Genomic DNA, 25,393 nt, shown 5'->3' on the forward strand with positions numbered 1-25,393 from the left:
ACACTGGACCTAATAGAAATTACATCATGCAGTGACTTCAGAGTTCACAGAACATTTTAGACACCTTATCTCCTTTACCTTATATCTGCATAAAGTCCTGATCTCTTCTGCTCCATTTTAGTAATAAATTATCTGCTTTAAAAGGCCAATAATAATATGTAACTTCCTGCAGCTCTTTATCCAATATTCACCTTCTTCCCTGGCTGCCTCGTCACCATTTTATCTCCTCTGACCCCTCACACACATCCTTCTTCTCTGGTTCATTTTCTTCTTTCGTAGCTACCTCACACATATGTTATTTAATCTTTTTTTTTTTTTTTTTTTTTTTAAATCTTTTTTAACGTTTATTTATTTTTGAGACAGAGAGAGACAGAGCATGAACGGGGGAGGGTCAGAGAGAGGGAGACACAGAATCTGAAACAGGCTCCAGACTCTGAGCTGTCAGCACAGAGCCCGACACGGGGCTCGAACTCACGGACCGCGAGATCATGACCTGAGCCGAAGTCGGACGCTTAACCAACTGAGCCACCCAGGTGCCCCTGTTATTTAATCTTATTATCTGTCTTCCCCACTACAGTTGAAGCCCCCTGAACCTGGGAGTATACTATTTATATGATAATCCAAATGCCTAGGTCACTGTCTAGCAGGAGCTCAATAAATATTAACTTAATTCATTAAGTAGATAACTAATTAATTGAGGGAAATGTCACACAAGATGTTCAAGCTTTGGCCTGGGTAACGTCATGGCAGAAACCAGTTCTGCCTGCCAGTCCTGTTGTTTTTCAAGAAAACCCATCCCAACCCTGCATACTCCATGTTTCCAAGTGTCTTTCAATGAGAAGTTGCCCACAGAGGTTGGTGACCAAGCTGCTCAAGGTCTTAATACTCTCCTAAGGCAGAACTCCAAGAATAATACACGGGATCTGAGTACTGTTTACCTAGCAGGTGGCTGAGAACAAAGAAGTAAGGAACAAGGAAGAGCAGGGCACTGATTCTGATCAAAATCAAGGCTGACTCCACATGTAACTAATCCTCATTCACTGGTTGTTTTGTTGGCATATCAAAGATTTCCACAGGGCAAAGAACAACAGCACCAGCACAACATTTGTATATGGCCAAGGTTACTCTCCTCTCCTCGATGTGCCACACAAAAGCAACCAAGTGAGGCTCTGGTCCTCATTTTCAGGAGGGAGATCCCTATCCAGATCTCTGCACAGTAGAAGATGGGAGATTTAAGGGCAGCAATTCCCTTTCCTAACACTCCTGCTCTGACTTACTATCCGAGAGGGCAACCCCTATCTGTCTGTGAGGGCTCTTCCCAGCTCAAGTTTTTTTATTAAAGTGCCACCTGAGGGGCACCTGGGTGGCTCAGTCTGTTAAGCGTCGGACTTAGGCTCAGGTCATGATCTCAGTTTGTGGGTTCAAGCCCTGCATCAGTCTCTGTGCTGACAAGCACAGAGCCTGGAGCCTATTTTGGATTCTGGGTCTCCCTCTCTCTCTGACCCTCTCCTGCTCTCTCTCTCTCTCTCTCTCTCAAAAATAAAAACAAACATTTAAAAATAAATAAATAAATAAATAAATAAATAAAATGCCACCTGAGAGGTAAAGTGAGAAAGAAGGAAAAGGAAGAATAAATTATTTTCCTCTTGATTCGACTTAAATAACAGCACTGAGAAACATGCATGGACTGGTTTGTTGATTCCCTTCATTTCTATGGAGGTTCTCTACTAGCAGGTGATGCAAACACTGGTCTCTGGTTCGGGCTTTCAGTGTTTTTCTCTATTTTGCTCCCTCTAAAAATATTCTGAAAGAGCTGCCAAGTCCAAATGCCTTTATGATGAGTTTTCTCCCAAGATTTTCTGGCAGGATTTCCTGTTCATGGGAGCCTGGAATCTGAACATCCAGAGCCTCAATTTTAAACCTCAGAGTCTTTCCAAAGGTATAACAGCCATTTTTCTCTCCCTAATAACAAAATGCTTACATGTAAAGGACAATTTTAACAGATTTTAACATGGTGACTATCTCTCTAGACATTGCATTATCTAGAAAGTTTTCTTTCAAAAAAAAAATAACAGGAACAGTACATGAAATAAAATGGAAAAAAGTGACCATTTGGTGTTTATTATAGGTACCAAAAAAAAAAAAAAAAAATCCCACTCAACACAAAGTAAAAGTCTATCAATGAGAAAATGGTTTATAAAATAGAGTATAGGTATACGTGGGAAGCTACACTGCTATTAAAAATGATAATACAAAATTTTACATTTATCAACACAAAAAAGAAAACATATACAACCTGCTTATAAAAGTATTATTATCCCATTTCTGCAAACATAGAAAATATACAATATATTGTACATATTGTATATATGTATGTTGTACATATATACATGTTATGTGTGACTACACACATAGAAATTCAGGAAAAAAATCAAAATGTTTTTTTTCTTCTTTATCTTTTTACCTATATATCAATACATCTACATATCAGGTAAATATCTACTTATGTGAATTTTTTGTAATGTATTATCTTTACAAGTTTAAAACAATACAAAACGCATTTCCTTTTATTCAAAAATGATGTACTCCTTACCATTTTGTTCTAACAGAGTGGACAACGCATTTGCAGAGGCCTGGAAAACTTCTTTCGATGAAGAATGCATCAGCATGGAGAGCATCACTTCCCTATGAGCTGGGAACCTTTCACAAATTAAATCACAATATTAACGGGAACCTTTTGAATAATTAGTTCAAATATTCCCTTATCATTATCTAGTCTAACAACAAACAAGGCCTTTAAACAGGATTTCATGTCACCTCCACTTTAACAAGTCACTTTGTGAATTACAGGTAAACAGTTTTTACATTTAAAAGGTAGTTCAAATCCACTAAATACTAATAAATTAGTATTTCTCTGTTCCTTCAAAGTTGATAAGCAGTAAAGGGGGAAAAAGATTCAGCAAATATATAAAGAGGTGTTAAGAGGAAAAAGATAAAATGAGAAAAAGAATGGAAACAAGAAAAAATAAAAATCATAAAGAAACAGCATGAGTTTTAAAAGTGTAGAGCATAATATATATTCTCTTAATAATATATTTTAAAGGTTTCCTATGGATATTAAGGAAATCAGTGTGCTATGAAATGAAATTTATAAACTGCAACAAGAACTTAACAATCTTAAAAAGATTGCTCAAAGTGGATTAGGATGCTGGTCTAACATACAGTTTTCTGAAGTATTACTGTTGCCTTTTAAAATGGAGATATATGATTAAACAGCATTTGTGTCATTAATTCTCTCCCGACGGGCAACGGACCCATATGCATCCAGGTTTTCAGGATTTGAGATGTACGTTATCACTACTTAAGTTTCGAAGAAAAGTCATTCAAAAGTTCTTAAAGCAGGAGCATACCCAGGGCAAACATCACAAGTATTGCGATAAAGCACAGAGCCTTGCAGCCATGAAACAACTCTGATACACACCAAACTCCTGTTTACAGTTTGTATCTTTGAGAGAGAGGGCTGCTCTTAGGAGGCTTGAATGGCACTCCCATAGAAAGCCTCCTCCAGAGCTGACAGCTACAAATAAGCCTCTAAAGAGAAGACACATCAACACTGCAACATCAAGTAGGAAATCAATTTGGAGGCTTCTGACCACACCGAACTCCTGATATCGACAAACTGCTGGCTAGTCACTGCAACAGAGAAGGTCACAGATGGCTCTGCAATCTCTGTCACCTGAGATTAATTAATACAGCATTTTTAATGATCAGCTAGAAAACTGAAAGGTTCTTTCTCGATGACCCATAATTTCTGAATGATGCTTGGATGCACCACTATTCTGTGGCAACACTTAAAACATAGATGCCTACATCAAAAATATTTCTAAAAATAAAAGTTACAATTACGGTATTTTATATGGATTGATTAAAAATGTAACTGAAATTCTCTATCATGTGAAATCAAAACTACTGACTGGCCGTCTTCGTCTCCGATCTTCTCATGGAGACTGTTTTGGTACATGAGGAGATTGTTTAGGGCCCAGCATGCAGCTTCCTGGATCAGGGGAGAAAAAAGAAACCTGTCAAAATATAAATTATTGAACAAGCACAATTTTGAGTAACTATAACATTTACAAAAGTGTCCGACCTGCACGTGCTTGTTCTTTCTATGCCACGTCAACGCTTTGTAACAGGCTTCCAACCAAAACAATTTTTCTTCTTCCTCATCATCATTCTGATTTTCATTCTTTTCCTCCAAATCTTGATTTAGGAAAATGGTCTCAGCTTGAAAAAATTTAAGTATATGACTTACTTACAGTCTGAATGACCAACTTGAAGTCCCTATTTTGAAACGTTATGAACGAAGTGAGGTATTCCTTAGTAGTGGTCTTGATTCATTACAAAGACTTTAAAAAATACATTACACACCTCATAATAATGCTATTCCAGTTAGTCAAATTATCAAATGAGGAAGAGGACACCAAACAAAACTAACAGACTAGAGGAAGATGAACTGAGATTAGCTGCCTGCTAACAAAGCTAAATCAAGGATGTAATTACTCATGTATGAAGAGGAAAGGTGTACTAATCACAACTGTTAGTTCCCTTGAAAGTATCTTCTATGAGAAAACAAACTACAGGGGCGCCTGGGTGGCTCAGTCAGTTAAGCATCTGACTCTTGATTTTGGCTCAGGTCATGATCTCAAGGTGTATGAGATCAAACCCGGCATCTGCCTCTGCGTTGGTAGCAGGGAGCCTGCTTGGGATTCTCTCCCTCTCTCTGTCCCTCCTCCTCCTCTCTCTCCCTCACAATAAATAAACTCAACAAAATTTTTTAGAAGAAAAGAAATTACATAAGGACAGAAAAGGCATTTAATGCTTCCTTCCCTACATATGACTGTCTCGATAATGTTGTCTTGTTATAAGGTTCCCATTCAAGATCAAATGCCCCATAACAATTTCTTGTTTAGTAAAGTTACTTACTGAGGAGTGCTAAACAGCTGAGCGCTGCAATTTGTAACGTGGCGTTCTCTGAATACCGCCGCACAGCTTTCACCACAAACTCATGTACATCGTTTAATACAAGAATATTAAAAAAATTACCTAAAAGGTAAGTGAGATTTTAGCTGAATTCTCATCCGCGAAACCTACATTACTTTGAATTGTATAACAGTATTTAAATCAACAAATTTGAGTAGTAAATATTTTCCATGACATTAAAATATATGTAATTTAAGTAGCTTAGTATAACTGCATAAAGTTTTGAAAATTTATTTCATGTAGTCATTCAATTATCTTAGACAATGGAACTGACCAGGCAAAAATAATGATAGGTTTGGGTTACATTAATTTTTTTGTTCTTTGATGCCTTCCCCTGTCATCCCATAAAACCCATCCCATATCTGCTATGCATGGCACTACAATATTCATTGTACAAAATAGCTTAATTTTGTAAAGATGGAGAAAAACTCCCTCCCTCGTCATTAAATGCTTTTGCTGAACTCTTCTTTCGCTTAAAGGAATACTGCTCAGAAAAGCCCCTGGCACACGTCGTTACTTGATTTTGTCTGCGATGATTTTAGAAAAAAAGAGTAAGAGAACACTTCACCACTTCTAAACCAAACCAGAAAGAAATCTCACACCTTTTTACACTCATTCTTCTGAAATCAACACACAATCCAAAAATCTAAGTCATTATGAGGAAGGAATTTTTAAATGATATTCCAGAAATACGTGCCTCCTTCCATTTAAGCTTATTTCTAACTCTACAACAGTCACCAGTTTCCTTCCAGAAATAAGAAAGAAACTCCTATTTAGCTGTAAGTCTAATTAAATAATCCCTAGGACACAAAGCCAGAATTGGAAAAGATCATATATCTGAAAAGCCTAAAGCCCACACTAAATATCAATCAACGGCTTCAATATCAAAAGGCAGCTTAATCAGGTATAACTCTTCTTTCAACACCTTCTTATGTTCCTACCTCTTTCACATCCACCCTCTAAGCAGACATACCCCCCCCCCCCCCGCCCTTAGTGATATCTAGTCTTGGAAAATCATTTCAAAAGATTCTCCTCTACTTTTACCAACTTCTCTAAACCTGCATTGTCCCTTCACCTTGTCTTCCCTGCCACACCGCTGCCAACAACCGCTCTACCATCCACCAACTCTATGACTCTGGGCAAAAACCAGGGAGACTGGCCTTATCTTACTTTCAAACAGTTTACACGAAAATACATAGTAAATTATATAACACCTTTATGTGCATTAAACCCATAATAAGGTGACATAATTTGACAAAATGCTAAACATTTATTCGTTGACTTTGGGTTTTTTTAATTATGAAGAGAAAGTTAAGCTTCTTTTGAAACAGTAACAGGGGCAATAAATTCTCTAGTCACTAAATGGAACAAATAATCTGTTCAAACAGATGAATGAGAATGAAAGAAAGGTATCCTTATCTGAAGATCAAGTTGACAGCTTTTTAACACTGAATAGTGTTAACTCTATAGGGAAAGCAGGGAAAAGAAGCAGCCCAGGGGACCTTCGCCAGCATTGGTAATATACGAATACTTCAGGTGGGTGGGGCATTCCTCTGCATCGTGCTTCACGTTTTCTACATGTTATGCTTATTCTTTTGTATGGATCAGCTATATTACATAGTTATACTTTAAATATAGCATACACGCATGTGCTCTCTCTCGCTCTCTCAAAAAATAAGGTAAAATTCTAAGCATGGCAGGATAGTTTGCTACTTTACAATAACTTCCATCCAGTGTATGTCAATATGCTGCTTATCCAACATACAACCTCCATATGTATGGTATATACACTTACATCATATAAACCGTGACAACAAATTAACCAAGAATTAGAACTCACCTAAGGTAAGCCTATGGAGCAAGCAGCAACTCACTTCTTGAATTTTTTCATTGTCAGGGAATGCTTTCATGGCTTCTACCACAATATTGTAACACCTCACGTTGCCACTCATGAGGACTTCAACATTACTGCCTAAATTTAAAGAAATAATAATTACCCACAAGGTAGTAATTTCCCACTTGAAACATACATACAAAAACACCCTATACATTTTGTAAATCTATGGCAGGATAATGGCTCTATTTCCAAATTTAAGTACCATGTTCTGTCAATACTGTTCTGTCAGTGTTCTGTCAATAGCTGTAAAAAATACCATGTTCATTGCTAATATAATAGGATTTAGGACTCTTCTCTAGCATTAAGGGAAAATTGATTTACTCCTGTTTCTAGGCTTAAAAACTTAAAATACAGGGATAATTGAGAGTGTTTTTATGTAAGTCTAAAAATGTAATGTCTTGGCCAAAAGTTTTCAAATAAATGAATGTGGGGCCTTTCCCTAATGAGGCACTACTCCTTTGGATAATGGCTTTTACATTGTTCCTCTCCCTCAAACCAACAGAAAGAAAATCAAAATCATGTCACATAATAGAACAGCCAAAGTCAGCTATGACTTATTTCCTGTCTATTTCAGAAAGGCAGCAGAGCAGCCAGTGTACCAGGAAACGAAATCAAGCTTCCTGAGGGCTCTGAGATAGATGGAGAAAAGAATGGGGGACTCAGGGGATGTGTAACTAAGAGACAAACACGGGTGAACCAGAAAGGAAGGAAAGAATCTACTGGGAAAGGTAGGTAGCCAACAGAAAGAGTGAGTGTGTGAACTATATTTAATAATGTTGACTATTATTAAAACAAACAGAAAAGGTGTTTACAGAACATTTTTCTGCCTTTTTTGGCATAACCAAACCAACCAATTGTTTTTCAAAAAATGTTTTTAGTGTTTAATTGTATTTTAAAGAGCATTGAAAACATGTTGTAATGAAAAGAAATGGCTTCTGAAAATAATTATTTGCTTTACTCAGAATATGAGACATGATTTGCTCTAAGACCCAAAGGCAAACATCTTTCAGTTAGAATCAGTGTTTACAGACTGATGAATGGATAAAGAAGATGTGGTATGTATATATATATAATGGAATATTACTCAGCATCAAAAAGAATGAAATCTTGCCATTTCCAACAACATGGATGGAGCTACAGTGTATTATGCTAAGCGAAATAAGTCAAAGAAAGACAAATATCATATGATTTCACTTATAGGTGGAATTTAAGAAACAAAATAGATGAACACAGGGAAAGGGAAGGAAAAATAAAATAAAAACAGAGAAGGAGGAAAACCATAAGAGACTCTCAAATACAGAGAACAAACTGAGGGCTGCTAGAGGGGACGTTTGTGAGCGGATGGGCTAAATGGGTGATGGGCATTAAGGAGGGCACTTGCTGTGATGAGCACTGGGTATGATATGTAAGTGATGATTCACTAAATTCTCCTGAAACCATTACTACACTGTATATTAACTAACTTGGATTTAAATAGAAAAAAATACAAAAAGAAGATTCAGTGTTTAAAACATTTCATTTTTCATATTTTTAGATTCCTCCTTTGACCTTTGTATGATGAATCGACACATTTTTCACTGCAGTTACGTCAGATGTGGGTGGAAAACAATGAATCTCAAAGCAGCCAGCCCAAAACAAATAAATAAGTATATAAATATAGCTGACGAAAAGTAAAATGAGAAACATATTCAGTTTGTTGACAGTGGATGGCTCAGAAATTTTAAAGTATGTCCATCCTCAACTGTAATGCAACTCCATCTACTTTCAAATGTTTAATTTCCCACGGAAAAGAAAATGATGGATTTTATAACAATCATGAAGAAAGAGCATTACTTCATAAAGGGATTGGGTTTTTACTGAAGACTCAGCAGATATCAGCAGATATCCATGTCTGAAACCATGTATGTGTATTATACATAACACATTACAGTGCACATGTATGAAATACAAATTATGTAATAAATACTATCAAACGTTTTCACACTTATTACATACCAGGTACTATTCCGTATTTTCGAACTCATTTCACCATTTAATCCTCACAACTTCACATGTGTGAAGATGAAAGCATCACTAGATAAATGCACGTGTACCTCCTGTATGAACCGGCACAGGCGATACATGAATAGTGACAAAATGCTCACGTGCACTTACCAAACAAAAACAACAGAATCTGAAGCATTATTCCAACCCATTAACAATCACTAGTAGCATACACAACAAATTAATTTCTTCTTATTTGTACTTATTTTGTGATAAAAGTGCCTAGATTTCAAAGCATCAAGAAAACGCTCAACAAGCATCACTATAAAGTTCAAACTCCTTCCTGTGGCTTTTCAAGCCCTTCAAGATCTGCTTCTGTCTCCAGCCTCATCCACTGACTCTTATCAAGCCCTGCCCCTGCTTCCATTAAATGACACACAAGCAGACACCCTCTGCTCAGCGCTGGGCATGCACATGCACACACATATGCACACACACGCACTCTTAAGTGCACAAGTTTCCTAAGCTACTTCTACCCTCTTGCTCTCTCTTCCTCCAGGATCTTGACACAGGATGCTCACTGCTTCGGACACTCTGCCTACACCTTCCACTTCACCGCAGACATCCCTACACACAAAGCTCTCCTCAAAGAGCTCCTCAAAGTCTCTACCAAGAGATGCTGCCTCCTTTCTTTTTCTCTCATAACGCCAGCCACTTGTGCCAACACTTGCCTTACAATACATTGTAATCACCTACATACTTATCCATATCTGGCATGGCACACCATGGGTTCTGAGAAGGCAAGAAATATGTCTATATTTTCTGCTACTGTTTCCCAGCACAGGAACCAGCTGCAGGAGAGTATCAATAAATAAAAATTAAACAAATGAATAAATAAATGGGTTTTGTATCTACAAGTTTCTACAAAATCAAAAAAAAAAAAAATAATGGACTTAGAAAGGGGGTGCCTGGGTGGCTCAGTCAATGAAACATCCAACTCCTGATTTCGGCTCAGCTCAGGATCTCACAGTTCTTGAGATCAAGCCCCACATTGGGCTCTGTGCTGACAGTGCAGAGCCTGCTTGGGATTCTCTCTCTCTCTCTCTCTCTCTCCTTCTCTCTCTCCCCCTCCCTAGCTTGCTCTGTCTCTCTCTCTCTGTCAAAAAAATAAACATAAAAAAATGGACTCAGAAAGGAGGTAAACTGTAATTTTTCATATAGAAAAAAGAAATCACGCACATGGGGTACTTACAAGGAATTGCTAGGGAGTGTAAACAGTGCACTACATGAAGCACAATTTCCTCTTCATCTTTAAAATTTTTTAATGCATTTAGCAAGATCATATAATCTTTATTCTCAACAAATTCAGTCAGCTGCTCCTCTGAAACTAGAAAAATAACGACAAAATACTGAAAAGCTTAAAGTTTACTTACTCAAAAACATAATATTCATGTCAATCATGAGATACAGTAAATACAACAGACATAATTTTAAAATACATATTTCAGCAAAATCCTTCCTAAGAATTTCATAATGGGAAAAAAAAAGCTACTGAGATTAAAATAATTTCTTTTTGACCTGTATTAGTTACTCCGTATTTTAAAATGCAGAAGTGTTAGTGACCAAACAATTCTATAAAAAACAAAATTATTTATAATTGCATTTGGGAGATTATAGAGAAAACTGACCAAGGACTAATAAAGATGGCCTACTGGAGGGGTACCTGGGTGACTCAGTTGGTTAAGCATCCAACTCTTGGTTTCAGCTCAGGTTTCGTGAGTTTGAGTCTCGCATCGGGCTCTATGCTGACAACACGGAGACTGCTTGGGATTCTCTCTCTTCCTCTCTCTCTGCCCTTCCCCTGCTCTCTCTCTTTCCCAAAATAAATAAATAAACTTAAACAATAAAAAAAAAATTTTTAAATGGCCTACTGGAAGCGAACATATCACAATACTTCAAAGGAGTGGTTAATGGTACACTGTTGAAAGGCAGCTCAGCTAAATCCATCAGTCCAAGAGGGGTGAACTTTGGCAAATGACAACTACGTAGACTTCAAAATACTCTATCTAAATGGCCTTGATTTCATCAGAATTATCATTAATTTTCATAATGAAAATATTTTGATCAAGCCAATGAGTTCCATTTGGAGTCATTTTATTGGTGGGTAGCTCAAAAACATGTATAAAAGTCTCGTTTATTTAGCCTGAGAATTGTGCTGACAAAAATGTTGGAAAACTCAGCACTCTTCAGGATCAACCTTACTTTTTTTATTTTTCAACTTGATGCCAACGGTACATGTAAAATGATATGATATTGGTTAGGTTCTAATAAATGAGTATCATGGAACTTTCTCATTTTATGGTACGGTTCCCACAGTCTACTCTCAAATTTTGAAAATTCACTTCACAGGTGCCAATACATCCAGAGAACTTGATTTCCTGGGAAATTCAGAAATTTTTCTACTCCATATTTATAATCATAACACAGTCAGCACTGATGATATTTCTATTGAATAAGGGCTTCCTTTTAACATTCCCTGGTCCTTCTCCGTATGTCCTGGATGGGTCCCACAATGCTGGGGAGAGAATGATGTTAGCCCTTCTTCCATGAATGAGACCATGCCCTTAAACTGCAACACAGATTACAGGCCTTGCAAGACTCATTCTGCCTGATTCTCTTCAAAAGCTTAGTTCCAAGATACAACATTTATAGAAGATATCCCAAAAGATGTTCCTCGATTCCCCACTCACAGTAAACTGTATTCTCCACCAAGCCTGATCTTCAGAGAGCTGGGTTCCAGGACCATGCTGTTCTGACTATTAATAGAATCTCTTTCACTGAAATACACTTTGTACTCCTTATAAAATGTGTGTACTTTATCATCTCATCCAGGGAAAGCCAAGGGAGTATTTCCTCAGGTCTCCCATGACACTGATCACTTCTCCTGATAAATGGGTTTATTTTTATCTCCAGTAACTTTGTAACGGACGATGTTTAACTCTTTGCCTCATAGGAAGCAAAGAGCCAGATTTCTGCAAGTATACAGAACCTGAAGTAACTAGTAAATTTAACCAGGCTTTATATTGTTTCCCCTTCATACATTTCCTCATCCATTTTTCTCTCCTTTATTATAAATAACTATAAGCTGTTTAAAGTCCTTCTGGAACGAGACAGGGAATTAAATAGCTCCATTCCTGGAGCTGCCAGAAACTAAAATGGCAAACTGACAGAGACACAGAACCCACATATAAGTTATTCTTATCCTAAACCTCCAGCACTGTTGGTTCTCCTAATGATGCAGAACATGCTTGGAAAATTGGTGGTAAATTGAACTGCAGTGGTGCTGACTAGCAGCGTGCCCGTGGGCACATTGCTCATGTCACCTCTCCAATCCATTTCCTCACCAAGCCGATGGAAGGACTACTGGTCCCAACCAAGTCCAAAATTACACAATAATCTCTGTTATCAATCTTAGTGCAATGCCATAAAATATCTATTTGTCTTTTTCCTAAGAGGTACTTTGTAAACCTCTCGGTTCTTTATACTGAGCCTCTAGCAATTTCTAAAACCCCTGGTGATGACTCAACACCATAAATCTGAATTTAATCTATGCTTTGGCTTCACAGTTTTATTTTTTCTTTCTTAACTCCTACGCATCCGGTTTGCAAAGAGAATCTTATGCCTTGTTATGCAATGGAAGACAGTCTACTACAATGGCATAATTTATAACCTATGAATAAAATTCATTCCACAAAACAAGCAATATTTCTTAATTAACCCCATTATGTATCCTAGACTGACAGTTCCCACTTCTTAACAAAGAATAAAATTTTACATACCTTCTTATTATCGTAATTACATTTTACTTTTCCCATAATAAACCCTTGCTTCTTCTATAAATATAAAAATAGAGATTTTGACATTTTTAAATACCTCTTTCAAACAGCACACGTAAAGCTTTGCATCCAAGTTTTTGGACTTCGTCATTGGCTGAAAATGTGCGCATGGCATCAAAAATTAACAAGAAAATATCAGTCTCTTCATCCAATATCAGCAAAGTGATTTTACCTATTTGGAAAAAAAAAAAAAAAAACATGTCCCAGATAAATAGCTGCTTTAACATTTAATGTGTTGGTTTTTACATGATGACTATAGTCTGTGGACTCTTCTTTTTGATAAACTACTTAATTCCCCCAGATGTTAGACCTATCAAGCTCTATGGTCTTTCTAAATAAAATAAATTCTCAGTACACTTTACTATAATTCTATGATTCCTAGTCAGTACCTGTAGGCAAGACTTCTTTCCCTCAACTCCTGAAACACATTTCTATCTGCCTTTTAGACAACATCATTTGACTATTCCATGGGCACCCCCATATCTAGCCTGCTCCTGCTCTGTATCATCTTCGGTGATACGATCACCCAAGTTACCCAAGAGAGAAACTACCAACTCATCTTCCTTCTTCCATCCTCCCTCTCTCTTCCTACAGTCTACCTAAGCAAAGTAGGTGATTGGTCTACCAAAATTGGTCTACCTACCAATCAACTCATTACCAAGTCCTTCAAGTCTATCTTCTAACTATCTTAAAAATCCCCTTTGAAGTAGCCCCCCCCCATTCCTATTGTATCCAGGACCTCATCATCTCTCATTTGAAATGCAAACCCAATTGTTCAATGCTTTGCTAGGCTGAAATCCCTCCCTAACTGGTTTATGCCCTGCACTGTATTCCTAAAACACAAACGTGATCCTATAAATCCCATGCTAAAATCTTCTAAGGTCTTTTCATACTGTTCAGCCTGACAAACAAGACCCTTTACAAACTCACTTCATGAACCTCATCAGCCGCACTCATTCTATGCATTGCCTCAACCCCACACATGCTAAAGTCTTCTGCTTACCACTAAACACTTTCTTGGATATCTCTTTGCATTTGCACCTGCTGCATTGAATGCCCTTGCCCCTTCCCACACCAAACATATTCCTGCCATAATTCAAGAGATAACCACACACAGTACCCATCCTGTTAATAAACACAAGTACCAGAATAGGAGTGTTAGTAGTAGTAAACACACGTCTGGCACATCACATGTCATCCACGGGTTAAAGCAGATCACTCTAACGACACATGTAAACCCACCACGACTCCATAAGGTAGGTGCGATCCCCATGTTAGAGATAAGAAGAGTAAAGCACAGAAAGGTTAAGTGACCCAAAGTGACTCTGTTCAAGGTCCAACAACTAATAAGAAGCAGAGTTGGATTCCTTAGGCAATTTATGTCCATACTCCTAAGTCCTTTGAATGGGTTTGGCTACTCTCTTCTTCTCTAATGTTCCTGCAGTGGTTTCTGTCCTTTCCCTGTTGTAAGACTTTTCTCATTAAATTGAAATGATTTCTTATACTACTTTTTATGTCTTTGCCTGTCCTGTCCAATTCAGTAGCCACTAAGCACATGTGGCTTTTTAAACTAAAATTTAAATTAATTAAAAATAGATTAAATTAAAATTTAGTTTCCTATGTTTCAAGTGTTCGATAGCACATATGGCTACTTGCCATGATACTGAAAGGTGTAACATTTCCTTCATTGCAAAAAGTTATATTAGACTGTGGTGTTGGACTGTGAACTTCTGCACTGTAAGAAGGTTGCCTCATCTGCCTTAGAATTCTCTGATAGCAAGCACAACTGTAAGTGCCCAACAGCTACCAAACCAATTAACTAATAAGCCAAACAATAAAAACAATCCATAAGTTAACCTCGGATAAGTATCTGAAATGAACTTTAAAACACATTAAAAACGGTCTTACAGTGCAAAATTCTACATGTCATATGGAAAATACTAACGTAACCAGTCTTTTCAAGACCCATGTAAAATTTTCTAATTGTCTGCACATTGCCGACTTCAATATATTCCAGTGTTGGGAGATTTTTCAAATTCATAAACTCTCAGTTTCCTGTCCATTGCGAAAGGAAAACAAGCAAAAAAGAAAAAAAGTCTCCCAAGAATGGGTTTAAAATAAATCATGGTTAAGACTAGCTGGCACACCTCACTGTATATTGTAATAAAAGGCTGTGTTGAGGACCTTCTGGCCTCTCCGACCCCTCTCCTCTCATACTCTGAACTTCACCCTCCTTCTTCCTTTCTCCCATCTTGTCCTCATTACTTAACAGGGCCAGTGAGGGCATTTAAAATCTTTCCACCCCACAGGTTCAACCCTTATCATGCTTAGCATGATAGGTATCTTCCTGGGTATTTGCATGCTACTCTCTCGACCTAAAGCACCCTCCACCACTTTGAGGGGGAAAACCCCTCCCTATCACCATGATTAGCTCCCCTGTGAGCAACCTTTCTTCTCAGAACCTTATATAATAGCAAGTGTCCATCACAGCAATGATCACAACTATTGCACTGAACCAAGATTCTTTGTTTTCAGGTACATAATCCTCGAAACAGAAGTGTCCTCAAGGAAAGAACCTGATATGTGGACTCACACCCTGTTTCTACTAGTTATTGGCTGAGGCAACCTCTTTGTGTTTAAATGTCCCTCACTAGAAAACTGAGATCAATACCTATCTCAAGAGACATTCTGCGGATTACGTTTGTAAAAGCATGTGAAGTATTTTACATGTGAAGCCCGGCATCTAACATGCATTCAAGAAGTAATGTTATGTATATTACTATTATGTCATACCCTAGAACATACAGAAAACATATTAGAAATATAATGAAGAAAGGTAATAATGACAAGGTCATGTTTAGCCAACAAGCTAATGGGAATGTGACGTGTAGGGCCAGGTTGGGGAGCAAAGCTGGGGACAGAAATTAGGTTTGGGAAAAACACATAAGGTGATGCTTAAAGCCAAAGATATTGGGTAGGATTTTTGAGGGAAAAAGTATATTCAAAAGAGATAAGATGAGAAAACAGAAACAGAAAGAATTTTGGAAGCCAGATATTTAGGTTATATTCTTATTCTTTAAAAAGACATTTGGCAAATCGTTTAAAATACTTCTTTAATTTGAGTCACCATTAAAAATATACATGTGTATATATTACCTGAAGTTAGGAGGAGATCTAAGGCCTTTAGTCCAACTGTTAACAGGTTTACACTGGCATTATGAACTGTTAGCATTTTAAGAATCAGTCTGTAATTAAAAACAGAAATGAAGATAAGAGCGAATTATCATATCTAGATGTTTGCTTTTTCAGATATTGTGTTTCACTCAGCTATATTTTCATTCATCTCATTGTATTTCATTCCCTACATTGAATCTTGTGTAGTTTTACTTCCATTAAAACTGAGCCAGACTTATAACAATTAAGAGGGCAATATCATGAGTCTCAATAAAGAAGTTATACCTTTTTCCTACGAATATTCAAATTCAATTATTAATTACTTTTACTCAACTCCATATCCAAAGTATCACAAAGAATTATATACATCAAGATATGAAGCTCATTTTTATGTGTGATATAAACTTGTGAATTACATGTTATGCATGTTGATATATTAAAATATACAGAGGTGTAATAAAGATGTTAGTTTGTACAGATAATTAACAATTCACATGAATAATTAAATCATTCATTTTTACTAATTTTGAAAGAGGAATTAATAATATTTTATCATAGTGAACTCAGTATTAATCAACAATATTCAATTAGTTCAAATTCATTAAATTTCTCCCTGAGCTAATCATTTCTAAAATACACAATTTTTAGTCTATCTCTACCTACTAGTATTTAGCTTTACATCATTAGAAGAAGACAGAGCCTGGTGACATTCACCAGTTGGCAAGGTGAGAAATTGAGACACTCTGTCCCTCTATTCCCTGTCAATTCTCTTCCAACCCGCATTGCCCTGCAAGCCCCTGCACCACACCCCCACGCCTGACTTCATCTCTACACCAGATTTCTTCTTTGGTACTATAAGCCTTTGGTGGAGAAAAGGCCTTGAATATGGGGAGATTATGTTTTACAATAAAGTTTGCTGGGAATGATCTAATATGCTCCACTACAGAAAGCAGTGTGTCTACCTTGTTCACACTACTTCAGGCCTAAAGTAGGAGTGAATAAATGAGGAATGGAGGGTAACTGAATAAATGAATGAATGAGTGAATGAGACTCCCTATAGGAATGATCATGTAATTTAATTTGAGCAGTCGGTTTGTACTGGAATTTGACTAGATAAATTTTCTAAAACTCCCTAAGTTATAGATTGCTAATCTTTGGGGATTTTGGAAATTCTCAACCAAACCAAGGGACAGGTAACATTTCAGTTACTAATTACAGTTAAATTTTATATAATTCCACATTAAATGCCATATACTTTAGAACTGACTCATAGAATCTCAGATATTGGAGAGGATTAGCATACAGTAAATGTGAATATGTCCTTTTCAAAACACTCTTTAGATCCTGGAAACTGAAGAACAACAACACATAAAACATCAAAGATGGAAAAACAAGCACAGATAGGGTCACCTATGAACAAACAGCTCTGATCTGTTTAGATTTGCAGCAATGGTTGATACTAACAAACAATACAAAGATGTTACATTTGTTTTGCATAAAAAAAAGTTTTTTACAACCTATTATGTCATTGAAAGCAATCGGTATTCACTTCTCTGTGGTAAAGAAAAGTCACATTAGTTACCCGGAACACCTAAGGTTAATGCCAGAAGACAATTTTTAAATGTCAAGGAAAAAAGCTATCCAAAAAGGATTTTCCTGGAAACACTTTTTTCTTCAGAAAATTTTTTCTTAACTAATTATGGCTAAAGAAGTGGTCTCATCCATGAAGTTATTGTGTTGCAAATTGCCGTAACCAACATAGCTGGTAAAACAGCTATCAAGATTCGGCTGCAGATGTGCTAAAAGGTAATTTCCTCTTTTTTCTTCATTTTGAAAGCTGCGGTTTAAGCTCATAAATATAGATGTATGAATATAGAGGAAGGTACTTTTTAAAGACAGTAAAGCATAAACTTCAAAATTACTATTGACAGAACTTTCCAGTACCCTTCATTTTTTTTAACAACTAGTGGCTTATATCAGTTCTGCAATTAAAAATTAAAATACTTCTCGGTTTGAATTCATAAGTAGTCATCAAAAATCTAAAACTTAACCAACTGTATAACTGTATCATTACATTATTAAAATAGTAATAGCACCTAAATTCTACCTCAAATATTGGCTTTCTAATTCAATTAGAGAACATACTCCTAAGTCGAAAACTCTCTATAAATGTAAGCCATTGGTTCAGAAAAAATACCCGCATTTTAAAGGATTTTACCAGATTGGCTTGGATTACAAATATATGATATACAAAAGGTGGGGTTGTCATATGTACAGGTAAATAACAAAGTTTGTTTTTACACATCTGTCGTACTTACTGGTGGATCCCAAGTACTTCCCAATCACGTCCAATATCCTGCGGTCCCATTAAGCTTTGCATTGTATTTGGACAGATTTCTATCAATTTGCATAGAAGTGACCAACCCACCTGAAGGCAAGAAAATCAAATATTCACATCTTTTAAACATGCTAATGGAACAGATTCATTCTATGTGGAATAGGTGACTACAATATTTTTAAGTAATTATTTTAAAACAAAATGATATCCTAAAATGCTGACTGAGGAAAGCAAGCCATATATTTAAAATAATTTTTCTCCAAATATCATACCAAAAGTGCATACAAAAAAATAGTAAAGCGTTTCTGAATGATGAAGGAAATAGACTGTCTATTATCTAAGTAAAAAGAAATGAAATGAAACACAAAAAGTAGTTTCAGAGGACATACCAAGATTATGGAAGTACAAGATTTTTAAGTCACATCTACCTGACAGTTGGTGGTAGGAAAAAAATGAAGTGGTTGAAATGGAGGATTAGAGGAAGTTGGAGATTTGACAGCAAAGTAAGTTATTAGGAAAGACTGCCCGCGCAGGTAGGGTAGCTAGAATAATTAGCAGAGAAGTAGAACTGTCTTATGGCAAGCTAATGTCTGTCACAGGAAGAAGAGAAAGGCGCTGTAAGAAAGACAGGAGGTAGAATTTATCAATGGATCCCTCTAGGTTTCTTTAGAACATCTAAATATGAGTTGATGAGATGTAAGCATCAGAAATGCCCCTAGACTTTTTCACGTTTCCAAATGAAATATGATCTTACTGATGTATTTTAAATATATCTTCTTTCAGTACGTTCACATGATACCAACTTGAATAAGCTGCTCTTTACTTCTGGAAAAATACAATTTTTTTAAATACAACTTTTTTTAAAATGCGATATTTGAATTTCAGACAAGAGATTAAATTTAACTCATTCCGCTCTATAGTCCTTTCTAAATTTAAGGAATCCTCCATTCTTTCTCCTCTACTACAGAACTAGATTTGATATAGTCAGAAAAAAGAAAACCCAAATAGAAAATGCATAAATATGTAGCCTCTAGAGATTTATGAAAAAGCGTCTAAGTATGATGTGTGATAAATGCCGATATTATATGAATCCTGACAGTGGGATTCACTGTTGGTCAGAATTACCCAGAGAACGATACAAAATAGGAAAGGTAGGACTTGAGCCAGATTTCAAAGGAATTAGAAACCTGGGCATTCAAAAAGGGAAATGGAAGCCTCTGAAACTGATAAGCTGTAGGGAGAGTAAGGTGCTGAATGGTAAAGATAGGGCTGTGGGAGGGCTCTTGCTAGACAAAACCGGATGCATAAATGAACCCAAGTGATGCAGAGCTCAATAACAGCATGAGAATTTCTGTGCATCCAATGAGGGATAATGGCACAAGTTTGTTGTTTACAGGAATAAACAAGGTATATTTCCTAAAATAAAAATGATTCCACAAGATCTCTTTACAACATTATTTCTTAATGTTTTCTGAATTAAGCATGAATTGCTTTACTCTGTCATTACATCCTTTTACATAATGTCAAATTGCTTGAAAAGGCAGCAATTTCTGACAGCTATTTTTACCTATATTTAAGTAGGACATCCTCCTCCATGTAAGCTGAAGAGACATTGACAATCCAGCTGTCATAGAAACTGGCTATTTTTGTGCTTGCGTAAAACACACTGAGAATTTTTCCCAAGTATTTAAGAAAATAACATTCGGAACAGCTTCCAGTGGAAAATAAATCACAAATCACATAGAATGCACTACTCACTTCTGTACCTGCATGACTGGCTCAAGGAGAAAACCTGTTTTGTTTTGGCTGGTGAATAAGGAGCATCAGTAATTGCTTTGCAAAAAGACTGAGGCAACTGAACCTCTAGGATTAAAGAGAATCACTGGCAGCAGAGCAGAGGTAACAGGTGACCCATTAACCTACTCAATTAAAAGCTTATCTTCCAGAGAGAAGGTTCCTATCCCATGCAGTTATAATACAATTAAATTGGTAGTTTCACTTATTGTAATTATTCCGTAAATTCCAGCATCTAATTAATGCACAATGGCAAAGAGTCTAGGGGTTAAAGACAATTTTAGTCACTCTCATTTATTTTGCTCCCTTACTTCAAACGTTGAAACTGTGTGGATAAATACAAGTAACGTAAAATTAAGGAGCACAGAGAAATGATGAGATGCCTGTCAGAAAAAGGAAAATACAAGACAGCTAGCCTAACTACTAATTCCCTAAAGACTGTCATTTATTAAGGGGCATTAATAAAATATAAAAAAAGACCTTGAAAATGCAAATTTGGAATCTGGAATATCATGTTAAATGAACTCTGGAAACAAACTTTTTTTAAAAATTTTTTTAATATGTACTTATGTTTGAGAGACAGACAGAGCCTATGTGGAGGAGGGGCAGAGAGAGAGGGGGAGACACAGAATCTGAAGCAGGCTCCAGGCTCCAAGCTGTCAGCACAGAGCCCAATGCAGGGCTTGAACTCTCGAGCTATGAGATCATGACCTGAACCAAAGTCAGACACTTAATCAACTGAGTCACCCAGGTGCCCCTGGAAACAAACTTTAATATTTACTTTTGAATTCACCTTACCTTCTTAAATTCATCATTCAGTAAGTTTTAATTCCGCACTTCCAACTAATTCAACGTAGAAAGCATTAAAGAATATCTGTACTAATTATGCCACAAATATGAAGAAATTTGAAACAAAAAAAAAACCCACTTCCTTTTAAGTGGGGTATTAAAATATCAGTAGAGAGGGGCGCCTGGGTGGCTCAGTCAGTTAAGCGTCCAATCTCACGCAGGTGAGAAGTCATGATCTCAGGGTCTGTGAGTTCAAGCCTTATGTCAGGCTCTGTGCTGACAACTCAGCCTGCTTCAGATTCTGTGTGTGTGTGTCCCTCTCTCTGCCCCTCCCCTGCTTGCTCTCTCTCTCTCTCTCTCTCTCTCTCAAAAATAAATAAACATAAAAAATGTTTAAATATCAGTAGAAAGACCTGTTTCTACATCTTTTTCATAAGACCCATGATAATTAAAATTGATAATGTAATAGTGCCTGGCTTGGCCAGGGTATTGGCAACAAACCACTGTGTTTCTTACTTGCACAAAAAGCTTGTGAATTCAGCAGCTAGTGGACTACAAGGTGGAAAGTGAATCTGAAAATATATGAAGACTTGAGTCCTGGCTCTGTCTTTAGCTTTGTGATCCTAAATGAGCTACTTAACTCTGAGGTAAGAGTGGCCAGTGAGATTTCTGAAAGGACACGGAGATTCCAGTGAGAATCAAATGATGTCAAATACATAACGCATTTTGCAGACTGATACACGTATGGCGCTAAAACTAATAATTTCATTCCATTAAATACCAAATCAAAAGACAATTCCTTATTTCCTTGCATCCTTTGTCTCTGGTACCCACTGGACAAGGATATCAAGTGACATTCATAACTACTCCAGACAAACATGTCCAGGCTTGGGCAGCTTCTAAAACAAAGAATGAAATGGTGCGTATGTTCCAGCTTCCCCTGGATTCTCAAGTTTAGCACTGTCTCCTCTGCACCCTGCAGACCAAGCCCTCCCAGGGCCCTAAGGATTCTGAATTTCACCCAACAAGGGGACTCTCTCTATCGAGCATGGAATCCAAGGAAGACAGGCTGCCAGACAAGGCACTTTTGAACACCAAAGCAGAGGCAAGTAAGAAGGGATGATGTGGGTGGAGAGCAATGTGACTCATATTTCATGGGCAAAATTCAGACACTGGGTGCCAAATGGAACAATGTCTTTATCATGCCTCCATCTTTCCATGATTTTGTCTGCTAACAACTGAAAATCAATAGTCAGATGGGAAATATTTCAGTTGAAGAAAAATTAAAATAACCATTTATCCCAGGTAGAAATATCCTCACAGAATGGGGCGTCTGGGTTAAGCAGTCGACTTGAGCTCAGGTCATGATCCTGGGGTCTGTGGGTTCAGGCGTCGCATCAGGCTCAGTGACAGCTCAGAGCCTGGACCTGCTTCGGATTCTGTGTCTCCCTCTCTTTTTACCCCTCATGCTCTTTCTCGCTTTCTCTCTTTCAAAATAATAAACATTAAAAAATATTTTTAAAAATAAAGATAAAGGAAGGTAGGTGTATGGTTCATCCAAACCAGACATAGCTGGATACAGAGATGAACATAAAAGGTGAAGGTAGATAGACACAGATTTGGAGATCTCCAGATAATTTCTTACTTCTGTTTAACCTCTTCAGTATTAAAAAACACTGGCTTTCTGACTACACCTTCACAGAATTCAAAGTTCAAATCTCTTTCCCTCTAGCACCCAGCAGCATGCAAATGACAAAGCTGCTTTCAGTTCTCTAAATCTCAAAATCTACAAAGGAAGTTAATACATTAAGCAATAATTTGTTTTGACTGTAAATCATCCTTAACTATCACCTCAGGACCCCCTTTTTTTAACATATTTGAGGTATTCAGCAAATTTGCCAGTTACGTCTTTTTATTAATTTAACTATTACTAAACTTTCTTACTGTTACTTACTCTCCTTTCCCAAACTATTCACTCTTGTGTCATCTCTAAGACATGCTGTCCATTGGTAAAGATTCTTAGAATAATTTGATTAAAGGCTGATGAACTCATCCAGCCAATAACAGAACTAAATCTCAACCCATTAGTATTTCCTGCCCACCACCAACCATATTCTGTAGGTCTGTGGTATAAATTCATCTCTACAAAACCATTAGGAGGCATTCAGTGGGCCCTTTCGCACCATTAACATTTGATAATGATTTGACAACCCTTCCTTCTTAAAGTCACAGTCAGTGGTCTGTCAAGCCAAATGTCAGAAATAACCCAGCACTTCTGGGTACATAATATTGACAGAAAAACATCTATTTCCAAAGAGAAGGGGGAATGGGCAACATGAAAACAATTCCTTTACCTGCTGCACACTAGCGACTCTCATATACAAGTCCAAGACGATCAACACAGGCACGTGGACATTTTTGCCGTGAAATAACTTGGAGGCTGGAAAAGAAGTGGGTAAGGGAAAAGAAGCAAAGTGAGGATTCACGCACCCCCTTTTGGGTCGGAAACAAAAGTGGGCGCAAGACCTTCCTGGTATTCTCAGTTCCTTTCTTGCCCTAAGGAGTAGAGAGCGTTTGTGGCTTCTCAAGAGTCCAGGTCTGTGCAGCTCCAAAGTGAGAGAGAGAAAGTTTGCAAAAGAGGCAGCGCGGGGGTGGGGGATGGGGGGAAGCAAACAGTTTGCTTGCAGATGATTACCGTGGTCCGCGTACGTGAACACCAGCAAATCCTCCAGAATTTGGACCAGGGTCTCTATCTGTTTTCCTTCCTGGACATTGTTCAGCCTGACTATCAACTTCTTCAGAGTTTCCTCGTCCTCCTCCTCGCACCCCTGACAGCTACCACTGGCCATGATGCACCCTGCTCCAAGCCGACCGCCCCTCCCGCACGAAGGCCGGCGGCCCGGGCAAGGCGCAGGGGCGCCGCGGCGGCTCTCGGGGACGAGCGCAGTTCACGGCCCGCAGCCAGCGCTCCCCGCCGGCCCCATCCGCACCCGCGCCCGCCTGTTTATGAGGAAGGCGGCGGCTCCCCGCCCAGCTCTGCCCTCCCTCTCTGCAGCCCTCCTCCTCGGCTTCCTCCTCCCCCACCCAGGCCCCAAACACGAGCTCAGGGGCCTGCGCGAGGCTCGGCCGGGGTACGGCGCCCGGCAGAACCGCGGCGGGCGTGCGGGTCGCTGCCTGAGCGGGGCCCCCCGCCGGGGGACCGCGGCCCCGGCCCCCGCGCGGGCCGAGACCCGAGACCCGACCCCCGACCCCCGGAGGGCGCCGCCTCCCGGGACCGGATCCCGCTCGCCGTGGCGGCGCAGCCAGGAGTCGCAGAGGAAGAAACTGACTCAGCGCGCTCGGCGGGATCCCAGGCCCGGAGCCCCGCAGCCTCGGCGGGAGGAGGCGCGCGGTCTGCAGCCCGGCGGGCGACCCGCCCCGCCCCGACCGCCTGAGCTCCTTCTGCCCCTCGGAGGGTCTGGAAACTAGAAAAAAGGAAAATGAAAGCCTCCGCCTATCTCAGATCTAAGAATAGAAATCTGGGCGTTGGGAAAGGAGGACACCGCCCAGTTGGCCCCTTTTAGGAAAACATGTTCTTTAGAGTTCCCCCTATAGGGAGATGAGTAATTCTCTACGTCCCCCCCTCCCAGGGATGGAGAGAGATTTTTGCAATCAAAATGAGCCCAACTGAAGACTTTTTTCTATGGTTGTTGTGGCTTTTTGTAGGGAAGGAAATAATCACACACACACACTTATCTAAGCTCTGTTGGCTTAGTAAGTAAGCTCTGTTGGCTTAAGTAAGTCCACTAAACTTAACTTTTCAGGAAAATTTCAGTTCCCACTCTGTAGGGTCTTCGTAATCAAGGCACTCCAAAGTAATCAGTCCTCAGCACTATTAAAACTAAAGAGAAACACTGGGGAAATGAAAATAAAAACAGAAAACCAGAAAGGGTGAAACATACAATCCTATACATTGTTCCGTTGGTACTGAAAAAAACTTAGTAGTGTCTGTAACCCTAAAGTAGAAAAAGAAAAAAATAAAAAGTACCAAAGTAAAGTGTTTTTCAGGAAGAGAAACCTAAGCAAGAAAGCAAGAGCCGGTGTCGACAAGGCTGGACAAAGATGAACTGCTGCCTTCAGATGATCTGTCCTGGGGGTCATATACAGAAGTTAGCTCTGCAGCTTTAGACGGTTTGCTTTTGCTTTAGTTGCCTTATCCTGATGACAATTCTGAAATGGATAAGAGGACTACTTATCCTTCTTGTACTAATGAGGACATTGAGATTTAGAGTTGGTAAGATAAGACTATTGTAAGAGTCGCACTCACGGATAGGAAGCTGAGAGCCTTGACCCAGGTAGTTCTCTTAATGCCAAGCTGAAGGTTCTTTACACGCTACCCCTTTAATCAAAATGAGCTAGGTTTCCTAATATGTTAGTAAATTTGCAAATTCTAATTCAATCTCAATATTGTGAATATGTATGTTGTCATAAAAACTTTTATAT

At 38.3% G+C, this 25,393-nt stretch overlaps 1 protein-coding gene across 3 annotated transcripts in view; it reads right to left on the reverse strand.

The window, feature by feature from the left end:
* The window catches only part of LRRK2 (leucine rich repeat kinase 2), a 144,177-nt gene extending 120,278 nt beyond the window's left edge, over window positions 1-23,899 (reverse strand). For 2 of the 3 annotated variants that reach the window (XM_058743103.1, XM_058743106.1), the window contains exons 1-11: window positions 23,607-23,899; window positions 23,266-23,351; window positions 18,309-18,418; window positions 15,973-16,061; window positions 12,854-12,988; window positions 10,173-10,307; window positions 6,881-7,012; window positions 4,984-5,103; window positions 4,148-4,284; window positions 3,975-4,054; window positions 2,594-2,700 (exon numbers count right to left, since the gene is read on the reverse strand). In XM_058743103.1, coding sequence (XP_058599086.1) covers window positions 2,594-2,700; window positions 3,975-4,054; window positions 4,148-4,284; window positions 4,984-5,103; window positions 6,881-7,012; window positions 10,173-10,307; window positions 12,854-12,988; window positions 15,973-16,061; window positions 18,309-18,418; window positions 23,266-23,351; window positions 23,607-23,760 — 1,285 coding nt within the window. In that variant the 5' untranslated portion in view covers window positions 23,761-23,899. The remainder of the gene's footprint in view (window positions 1-2,593; window positions 2,701-3,974; window positions 4,055-4,147; window positions 4,285-4,983; window positions 5,104-6,880; window positions 7,013-10,172; window positions 10,308-12,853; window positions 12,989-15,972; window positions 16,062-18,308; window positions 18,419-23,265; window positions 23,352-23,606) is intronic. The other variant, XM_058743104.1, reaches the window with a different exon arrangement.
* Window positions 23,900-25,393: the final 1,494 nt, after the last annotated feature.

The sequence above is a fragment of the Neofelis nebulosa genome, chromosome 8 (assembly GCF_028018385.1).
Source record: "Neofelis nebulosa isolate mNeoNeb1 chromosome 8, mNeoNeb1.pri, whole genome shotgun sequence".
NCBI classification, from domain to species: domain Eukaryota; kingdom Metazoa; phylum Chordata; class Mammalia; order Carnivora; family Felidae; genus Neofelis; species Neofelis nebulosa.